The 9,974-nt window shown below is 36.6% G+C and overlaps 1 protein-coding gene across 2 annotated transcripts; it reads left to right on the forward strand.

Annotated features, from left to right (window-relative positions):
- Positions 1-4,042: 4,042 nt before the first annotated feature.
- On the forward strand, positions 4,043-6,458 carry LOC116195054 (nudix hydrolase 8-like). 2 transcript variants are annotated; one of them, XM_031524020.1, is made up of 9 exons: positions 4,043-4,210; positions 4,307-4,554; positions 4,643-4,708; positions 4,793-4,942; positions 5,074-5,148; positions 5,239-5,289; positions 5,421-5,455; positions 5,775-5,883; positions 6,162-6,458. In XM_031524020.1, the coding sequence occupies exons 1-9, from the start codon at positions 4,090-4,092 to the stop codon at positions 6,360-6,362; spliced, it is 1,056 nt and encodes a 351-aa protein (XP_031379880.1). In that variant the 5' UTR covers positions 4,043-4,089; the 3' UTR covers positions 6,363-6,458. The 2 variants fall into 2 exon arrangements, with proteins under 2 accessions (XP_031379880.1, XP_031379881.1); XM_031524021.1 differs by having other exon boundaries at positions 4,045-4,210; positions 4,805-4,942.
- The last annotated feature ends 3,516 nt before the right edge of the window (positions 6,459-9,974 follow it).

The following is a 9,974-nucleotide window of genomic DNA, read 5'->3' on the forward strand; positions in this document are numbered from 1 at the left end:
AATTTGGATGGAAAAAGTAACCGTAGAGGGAACATTTTTCCTCGAGGAAAGTCAAGGGGGCAAGTATTCAGAAAAAAATAGTTTAGGGGGTGAAAATTCCTTGTTTGATAGTTTAGGGGGCAAAACCGAGAGTTCTCAAAAATTTAAAAATAATTTTAAAAAGTAAAAGCGAAGTGATTAGAGATTATTGTCCTTTTCTGAAATAATAAAATGCATTAAGGATATGCCTTGTTAGTAGGGTTGTGCACAGGTTCCGACCGTACCGGGTATACTCGGAACCGGTCGGAACCTACCCGTTAGGGTAAGGTCCGGGTAGTTCGTATTGAAAATAGGGTAGGGTACGGGTATCAAAATAAAGAACCGATGACATCCGGTTCCGGTTCCGGTTCCAACCTACTGGGTATCCAGAACCGAAACCGGAACCGGCATCCGAAACCGGATGGTAATTACTAAAAAAAATGGGGGTAAAGTTAATCTCACTCATTAGTCTCATTATCTAAAGCAGGCTGCAAGAGTCGGGAGAAGTGGAGAACGCAGGATTCATCTGACTGTCGCTTCCGACTTTCGATGACCGCAGCTGCAGCTCCTCTCCGTCGCTCTCGTCTCCGACTCTCCCGGTGAGATTCTCCTCTGGACTCTCCATCGAATAGGCTCTGTTAATCTATTTTTCAAAACCCAAAATCGGCTTTGTAATCCTTTGCAGCTCCTCTCCGTCGATTACCTCTCGTCTTCGACTCTCCTTGAAGCTCCCTTTCCTGGTGAGATTCTGCCTCCTCTGTTGTCTCCAACTCTCTCCCGGCTCCGACTCTGTTGGTGCTGCAATCCTCTGTTGTCTCCGAATCTCCGGCTTTTATGGTTTCTTTTGGCTGTAATGACAGAGGAGCCTGCCTTCCCCCTCCCCCCTCGACTTAGTAGGTTCCACCACTTGTGGAAAAACTTTGGCCATTCGACTGAGATCAACAATGTATAGAACCCATTTAGACAAAGTATTAATCTCTTTTGTGAAAATTATTTATCTTTAAAATTAGTATTTGATTGGAAATTTTAGTGAGATTTATCTCTTTAATTTTAAAGATTTAAGTTTTTGTATGGATTATGTGGATAAATTCTCTTAACTTAAAGAGTTATTCAGATCATATGCTGTGGTTCAGATAAATGGTTGTTGCTTGAGTCCTTCCAGTTTGGATGTGAAGTCCGTACTATCAGTTAACAAGATTGAGGGTGAGTTAGAGGTATATATTGAAGGCCATCTATAAAAAGAACCAATTGTAAGGTGATGAATTTTTCATTTCCCAAGTGGAAGCAATGGCAACACAGCCATTCTAATTTTGGTAGCGTCATTTGGCTTGCAGTGCTCTGCTTGATTGTGCTTTGATGACTCTATTAATATTGGGTTAAGTTGAAGGCTCTAGCTGTGAGTGCCACTCAGTGAAGTTGCCTTTCCCAACGGATTTTCGCATATTTTCTTAGTGGTGATGAGGAGATTGCCCTATTAATAATGAGTGTTCTAAATGATTTTCCTAAGCATCTTATTTAATTTTCTATGTAAATATTGAAGTGGGTACATGTCTGTTACCTCTATTTCAAGTGATGCTTATTAGCTAAACAACCATACAAAGTGCCCATGCTCTTCATCAAAATTTAATTATGTCTTTTTTCCTTGTCAATCCTACTTGATAGGTATACATGCTGAAGGTAAAAGGGATTGCCTTCCGTTTTTTGCCTGATCCAGTTCAGATAAAGAATGCACTTGAGGTTAGTTATGAACTAAATTTATATGTTTTGTTCTTACTTCTTTTTGGAACATTTTATCTGATTTTTTGGTCTTTATCAAATTTCATAGTCTCAGATGTAGCCAAAATGTCAAGATATCTTAAAGTAATATTAATAATTAAACAGGAAGTCGTGATTACTGATTATGGGTGGAATATTTTCGGTTTTATTTAGCGAAACAAAAAAATTTATAGGTTCCAACAAAGTACTCGGAACCTGTGGTATAATACAGGTTCCGGTTTCAGAATTCAACAGGGTAAGGTCCGGTTCCAAAATCTTAGAACCGGTCCATTACAGGGTAGGGTCTGGGTATCATGAAAAAAACAGGGTACCTGAAACCGATCACCCCTAGTTGTTAGTGTACTATAATTCGTTACAACAGTAAAATGAGGGGCTGTAAGTACTCTCTTTGTTTTTACTTTAGCTTGTCTTTTATGAAATTATAGAGGGCGTATCGTGCATGTGAAATTAGAAAGAGGAGGCAATTTGACAGAATCATTATTTGATATAAATGAGATGGAACTGATTATGGCCCCACGAAATGTGTTTATTGGTTTTTAATAATGGTTAATTCAAGTAATTCGATACTTGTTCCTTTTAAATAAGGTTTGTGTTCGAATTTTATGAATGAAAAAAAAATTATTGAGAAAGTTTTATCTCTTGATGGATCAACCCAGCTCGAAATGTATTGGTCGACTGTCGAACTTTAAGTAAAAATAAAATAAAAAGTGTTTATGGGTTGGCAAGATCGTCGGGTGAGGTAATACAAGCCTAAATTTCGCCATAAACTTGAGTCCGCTGATGGAAAACTTGGGCAGGACGTGCCCTAGAAACTTGCAAGTTTTGGCAAGTTTGGAACGTTCAGTTGAGCTTGGACAAAAAAGTCGGGCCCATTAATACATTATGGGCGGAGCCTTGGCCGAATAGAATCACGCACAAGAGAGATATGTTGTATTTGGTTTCACAGTAGGATTTTAAAATTAGATTTTGATTTTGAAAAATAGTGGTATAAATGGTTATGTATAGAGTCCATATTTTGACTTTGTATGAGTTATTTTGTTTTATTGTAAAAAAAAGAATGGTATATAACCTTTGACTTTATATGAGTTATTTTGTTTTGTTGTGGGTAAAATTAAGTTAAAGTGTGATTTTAAAATCACATTTTGAAACCAAACAAGAATGTTATGCATTTATTTTTTTTCTTTTTCTTTTTTTTTCAAGAGTCAACTTGAAGTGTTAGTGCAAGTGGATAGGACGTATACTTACGGGTGCTGATTATCGATTTTCCATGGGATCCTTTTTTTTCTTGATATTTTTTATATGGACGATAACTAAATTGTAGTGGCCAAAATTGCTTTGGTTTTCTACCTTCCTCTCGTGTTCAATTGAATCTTCAGTAGGCTGTTCAGATTCGACTTCCACAAGAATAATTAGATGTGATTTCAGCTTGATCATGGATCGTAAGCTCGAGTTCTACAATGGAGAAAATATAGCCAAATGATCCAATAAATTCAGTTAGCAATTTCAGTGTGCTAACAAGTTCAGTTATCTCCGGAATTCGTGGTCTAGCAATCGACGCGTGGAATGGAAGCATTCCATCAAAGAAGCATATATTCCACAAGGGAAGGAATAAGAACAGCTTCTATCGATGATGTTGCAATCAGAAATGAATATGTTACTCAGAAGGGGAATATATGAACAAAGAATTAAGTAGAATCGATTATTCCCTCCATGGCAAAAAGAATATATAGTTTATGCATCATGGAGACTTGTACTTTGATTCAGACCTGATTCTCCCGCGGAGTATTTGTCAATAAAAGCAATATTTCAACCATGTCCCTCGGAATCGAAGTTTAACAGACCGCACCGAAATGAACCGTACTTTTAGCGTTTCAGGTACAACATTTTCTATAATTCATATAGTACGAGTCCCTGATGAACCGCCCTTCTAAATTCTGCAGATAGGGGATGCGAACGCATATATTTGCAGTTGCTGCATAGCAGTCACAAGTTTCATTATCGGTTGCGTTGGCAAATAAGATAAGGGGAATAAACCAAGTATTCTTATTTCTTGCCATCTTCCGGGTAATATTCATATACTATCAACTAAGGAATTAGACAAAGATGGAGACCAACAACAAGTACAATTATTCTTGTGACAAATTTCACTTTCAACTTGTCCCGTTTGATTCTATTCCATCGATTCCCTCTTATATATCAACATCACTTGCATTTCCAGAATCTCGTCTTGGGTCCTCCCGGAAGAACTATATATATGCACGTAAATTAGAAACCAGGTTCTTCTGAAAGGGTACAATGGTCTCGCCAGCAGCATCCTTCGCCTTGCATCCATCAGGATATCTTCGTCAGGAAATAAAATTCACAAACTTCGAGATTGCCAGGACAAGCAGATGCATATTACTCGAATCAACAATTGGTAAGTCATATGTGCTAGCATTATACGATTGTCACTTACAATGTTCCACTATCTAGTCCAGTTTAAAGTTGTCAAATGCTCGGTTTGGTCGTGTAGGTTTCCCAAGGAGACAGAGTCTATGGAGCGGTACTTCTTCCAGGGGTAGTGACACACTTCTGGGAAGCAGGAGGATAATAAAGAATGTTTTATCTCAGGAGATCTCGGCCCCAAGCATTGTTGTTGAAGTTCTCGATGCTCGGGAGGATGAATATGATGGAATAGTCATTGATCCTCAGGGATTGCCCACGAGTGCAAATGCTTTCGCTTCTGCCCTAAAGGCTTCTCTATCCAACTGGAAATCGAAGGTCTATACACATGCTTGCAACACACAACTAAAGCATATATATTCCCCATTATACGTTAATTTAATTTTAATTCTATTATAAGCAACAGGGGAACAGAGGAGTGTGGCTGAAACTACTCGAGGAACAAGCCGACCTCATACCAATTGCAATTCAGGTTAATTTCCAAGACAAAATTCTCTATGATGAGTTCAATTACAATGCCAAAGAAAAAGAAACCATAATATCTTATCTGTGTAAGGATTTTTCACAGGAGGGATTCAGCTGCCATCATGCTGAACCAGGATATGTGATGCTGACGTATTGGATTCCCGACGAACCATGCCTTCTCCCAGCCGGTCCTTCGCATCAGATCGGTGTCGGAGGGTTCGTGATCAATGACAAACTTGAGGTTATTATATAACCATATACTCCCCCGCCTATGTATCACTATTCAGTTTTCTACCCTTTAAGCTCCGTGCCAATATCAATATCTAATCGTAATCGACAATTATATATTCTGCAAATTTGCTTGAGTGCTAGGTTCTCGTGGTGAAGGAGAAATGTTCCTGTAACTGCTCTGGTGTATGGAAGCTGCCAACTGGTTATATTAACAAGGTGATGGGAATGGATTAATCAAATGGTATATAACGATTAGTTTTCACGAATTTTTTGCTAATCATCGCAGTATTTTCATGAACTTGGCAGTCTGAGGACTTGTTTGATGGAGCCATACGAGAAGTGAGGGAAGAAACTGGTGTAAGATCACTTCTTCGCGCTTTTATTGCATTCTTTTACAATTCAATAATTCATGATTTGGATCTATAAAATTAACTGAACTAATCTTGTTCTTATCTTCATTTTTTTTAATACGTATATAATATGTGCAGGTTGACACCATTTTCCTCAAAATGGTCGCTTTCAGGTATCTATGCCCTTAATCACCTGTATGAATAGAAGAAGAAAAATGAAATTATTATATCTTAAAACATAAGAGCGAGGAGTTACGAAAATGATGCTGAAATTAGCACGTTTTGGTGCCACTGGAAGTAATTCCCATGAATACGCTGTAACCGATATATAAAACCCAATTGAAATGGCTCAGGAGCACTGTCAAAAAAAAAAGAAAGAGATGAAATAGAGAGTCAGCCTTTGGTTGGCCAATTTTTGCGTTTTGCAATTATTATTGCATACGAATGAAATCTAAATCCGGCATTTCTCTTTCTATTTGGGATGTTTGGAAGGCATGTCCACCTTGTTGGGTTTGAGAAGTCGGATATCTTATTCGTCTGCATGCTCAAGCCCTTGTCTCACAAAATCTCGATCGATGAGAGCGAAATTCAAGCTGCTAAGGTACTTCCTCATCTCGTAAATCCATCGCTTTTCGATATATCAGAAATTTTTAATCTAAACCAAACTCTTTTAGACCGTGTAAAATCTTAATTTCATATCAAATTTCCTATGTAATATGTAACATGGGCTACCTGGACTATGCATGATCAGATTTTCAGCCCATTGGACTCTCATTTCCCGAGTTTATGTAATATATACCTTGTCGAGCGTATCAGCAATGGCATATTAATTGAGTCCAGTCGACTGGTGAATATAATCTGGTTTTTGCATGTGCACAGTGGATGCCATATGATGAACTTATAGCGCAGCCGTACTACGAAGAAGACCACATGTGCAAGAAAGTGATTGAGATATGCATGGCAGCTTACGAAGAACACAACAGCGGATTCATTGCCCATCAGCTTCCCTCCAAATTAGATGGAAAGCTCTCCTACTTGTACTATGATGATGCGTCATTGTCGAAGCCAAACATACTTTGATCTTCTCCGACATAGTAAAGACTTAATAAGGACATAAAGTCAGCAGATTAATGTATCTTATGATTTGGAATACACAATTTAGAACATAATCATTCATGTTCTGTTTTTCCATGCGATTTCCGAGCTATAGAGACAATTATAACTGGCATCTGTGTATGTCTCGGTCAGTCATGCATTTCAGTGGAACCGTACTGCAAAGTCTGGATTGAACAAGGAAGGAAAATTGCTGGATGACTGGCAAGAGATCGAAGGTGAAAAGTTGATATAATTCTTGAATTTAGCGGTGAAAATCGATTTGGCATCGACCTTGGCTTGGACTTCCCCGATTTGGCCTATGAATGAACTTGGGTCCAACTATGACGGACAACTATAGGTTATGTTTGGTTTCATAGTAGAATTTTAAAATAAGTTTTTGATTTTGATTTTGAGTGGTATAAATGAGGCCACCATTTGACTTTGTATGAGTTATGTTATTTTGTTGTGGGAAAAAGTGATATAAATGGGACCCACTTTTTGACTTTGTATGAGTTATTTTGTTTTGTAGTGGGTAGAATTAAGTTAGAATTATGATTCTAAAATATTATCGCGAAACCAAACAGGCCCATATATATAGCACGAGTCTTGTGCAAACTACCACAACTTATTATTATTATTATTATTTAGGTTACAAATGAGGCTCAATGCCTAGTTCAATGAAAGACAAATCTTAACACCCCGTTTGATTTCGCAATCAAGTTTTTAAATTTTTAACTCTAACTTTAATTTTACTCACTGCACAACAAAAATCAACAACATAATTATTAATTTTCCCTTTTTCTTCAATTTTTTTAACCATTCAATTCAATTTTTAATATTAAATTCTCTCAACTCTCCATTACTTTTTCAACGATTCAACAACACAATCATTACTTTTTTTCAACTATTCATTACTTTTTCACACTTTTTCTCATAATTCAACACCACAATCATTACAACCCAATTAAAATCAAAATTCATCTCTACTTAACTCTAAAATTAAACATAGCAAATAATTAATAAAGAGACACATATAATTCCACTAGGTATCGAATCTGCGACCTCTAGATCAGCAGGCGAGTATGCATCACTGCGTTACTCCCTCTTTTACCACATCTTATTATTCGAGGGGCCACACTTATAAGCGCTACATCTAGTTGAAGGAATATAACTTTGCAAATACATATAGACAAATTGAAAGTAAATTTCAAGGCAATGGAATGTTTTACAATTCAAAAGGGTCAAAAGTTTAGATACCAGATATGGGATGGCCAGAAATTTTAATTGGTAAAATATATTCGAAGTTGAGAAAGGAAGTTTATGCAACTGCACCAATCCCTAACTTTAAATTAAAAGGCTCTGGTGTTTCGTACGATTTTATTTCTTTCTTTTTTTCCCTATCCTCTGCTTAGATTAATTGAAGATATGATAAAATGACAAAAATTAAAGTGGAAGATTTTTTTCCTACAGTAAGGTATCTAGGCTATGGCTGATCAATCCCTACGGTCTCTGCGCACGCCTACGATTGTATAAGGACATGTTAAGCCAGCACACATACGGTCATGCAAGTTGGCCTCTTGAGATTCGAACTTGGAATGAGGTGGATTTAAGGTTGAAGAATTGAATGGAGAGTTAGGGAAGCAGCCACATCAGAACAATAATGGTTGTTGAATTAATTATTGGGTGCAAGGGATTTTCATTTTTTACATAAAAGCCAAAAGAGAAGTCCTTATATAGTTAACCAAAAAGGAGGGAAAAGTAGTTACTACTGATCTTCTATTTCTTCAAAATTTGTTGGCCACGTGGGCCCCCGACCCTCACAGAAAATATAATTGAAAGAAAAAGAAAAAAAAGCTAGCCACCAAATTAAAAGACAAAATAGAGGGGCAAAGAAAAAGCAAGAGTTTTGGCTGCCACACATATTTGCCATGGCTCATTTCAACTGGCCCCGATAATTAGAGTATGTATATACGTATGGTCTCAAAATGCCGTCTTTAATTCAAGCTAAGGGGCTATTTGGTTCGTGGAAAAGTCAGGATTTTCCTAAGATTTTGCCAACTTTCTCGGCCATAAAGTTTTTCCAGGAAAATAATAAATGAATTTTTCAATGGATTATTAATTCAACGGGATATGGGAATCACAATCTCTTTAAAATCGATAGTGTTATTATTTTTTCACTGTGGTCCCATCATAGGATTATCTCTTATTTACCCCTTTTCCCTTTCCATCTTCACCTTCGAAACACTACACGTCTCTTGTCAACCCGTCTTCTCCATTGAAGGTTCAAGCTCCCTCCACTTCTAGTTCCCTTCAATCATCTGTCTCCCCATTTACCACTCCACGTATATTACAGTAGATGCTTGTGATTTGTAGCAGTATTTAAGAACAATGATTATTGTATTAGTGATTTAAGTTGTGTTAAGAGCAGATGATTGTACAGTCGACTCTAACTTAGAATTGCGAGACTTCAAATGACTGGCACTCAATTTAGTAGTTGACTGTAATTTGTCTAGGGGAAACTGCAGTTGACTGTATAGGCGACTGTATTTACTTTATTGTGTACTACGCTCATAGGAGCATTAATGCAAAATGACATTCATTTCCTATCAATTTATTATACATACCAAATACAGTACTATTAAATCACTATTCACTTTCCCAATAATCCAATTTTCTTATCAAACATAACAATCTTACATTTCAACCAATGTTTCCAGGAATTTGATAAGCAGGTCAATTTTCTCTGTAATCCTAATATTCCTAGTAATCTAACAATCCACCAATTAAGGCCCTAAGGGGGTAACTGAGCCGACCCGAAACCGGATCAAATATTGGAAATTTTAAGTTTGCCTTAATATGAAAAGGTCGAGTTCGAGCTCCCATGCGAGATTTTATCGAGTACTAATTTCAAGATAATTTCTGGATTTTTATTAATTTATTGTGACGGCATATATATCCTCTACTCCGCTCATTACAAATAAAAAGGACCAAAAATTCTCTCTTTTTTTTTTTGCTTCCTCACTAAGGAGAAGCTGAGAAGAAATACTCTTCTAATCATAAAGGAAAAAGAAAAAAGAAAAAAGAGGCTAATGGTGCGTTTGATTTCAGAGTTAAAGTAACTTTGATTTTGATTTTGATTGTGAAAAAGGACAAGTGAGATGTGATTATAAATTTGATTTGAGAAACGTGTGTTTTTATTGTGTAGTGTGTTGAGTTAAAGTTAAAGTTAAAATTTTTTACTCGGGAAATGTGTATTTTTGTTATGTAGTGGTTGAGTTAAAGTTAAAGTTAAAGTTAAAATTTGTTGTTTGGGAATCCAAACAGGGCAAAATTCCTATGTGGAGCCTGACCGAATTAAATATTAGATATTTAAAGGAAAGAAGAGGAAAGGATTAACACATACTTATTCAAAGTCTAAGTAGTCATTGATAAGATATTCTATAGGACCAATTAATTTTATATGTAACATACATAAATATAGATATCATTGATAGATTAGAGGCGTATGATAACAAATAGTACGCTATTCCCATTAGAGTGAGGGTGCATGAGGTATATGTGTTGTGAACAGTATTGGTCTTTACTCAATTTTGTAGC

The sequence above is a fragment of the Punica granatum genome, chromosome 2 (assembly GCF_007655135.1).
Source record: "Punica granatum isolate Tunisia-2019 chromosome 2, ASM765513v2, whole genome shotgun sequence".
Taxonomy (NCBI): Eukaryota; Viridiplantae; Streptophyta; class Magnoliopsida; order Myrtales; family Lythraceae; genus Punica; species Punica granatum.

What these genes read in the sequence shown, in the direction of transcription:
- LOC116195054 (XM_031524020.1), top strand. Translation starts at nt 4,090, where the DNA reads ATGGTCTCGCCAGCAGCATCCTTCGCCTTGCATCCATCAGGATATCTT. An exon ending in TATCCAACTGGAAATCGAAG is followed by an intron (nt 4,555 to 4,642) that starts GTCTATACACAT and finishes TATAAGCAACAG; the next exon opens with GGGAACAGAGGAGTGTGGCT. An exon ending in TCATACCAATTGCAATTCAG is followed by an intron (nt 4,709 to 4,792) that starts GTTAATTTCCAA and finishes TATCTGTGTAAG; the next exon opens with GATTTTTCACAGGAGGGATT.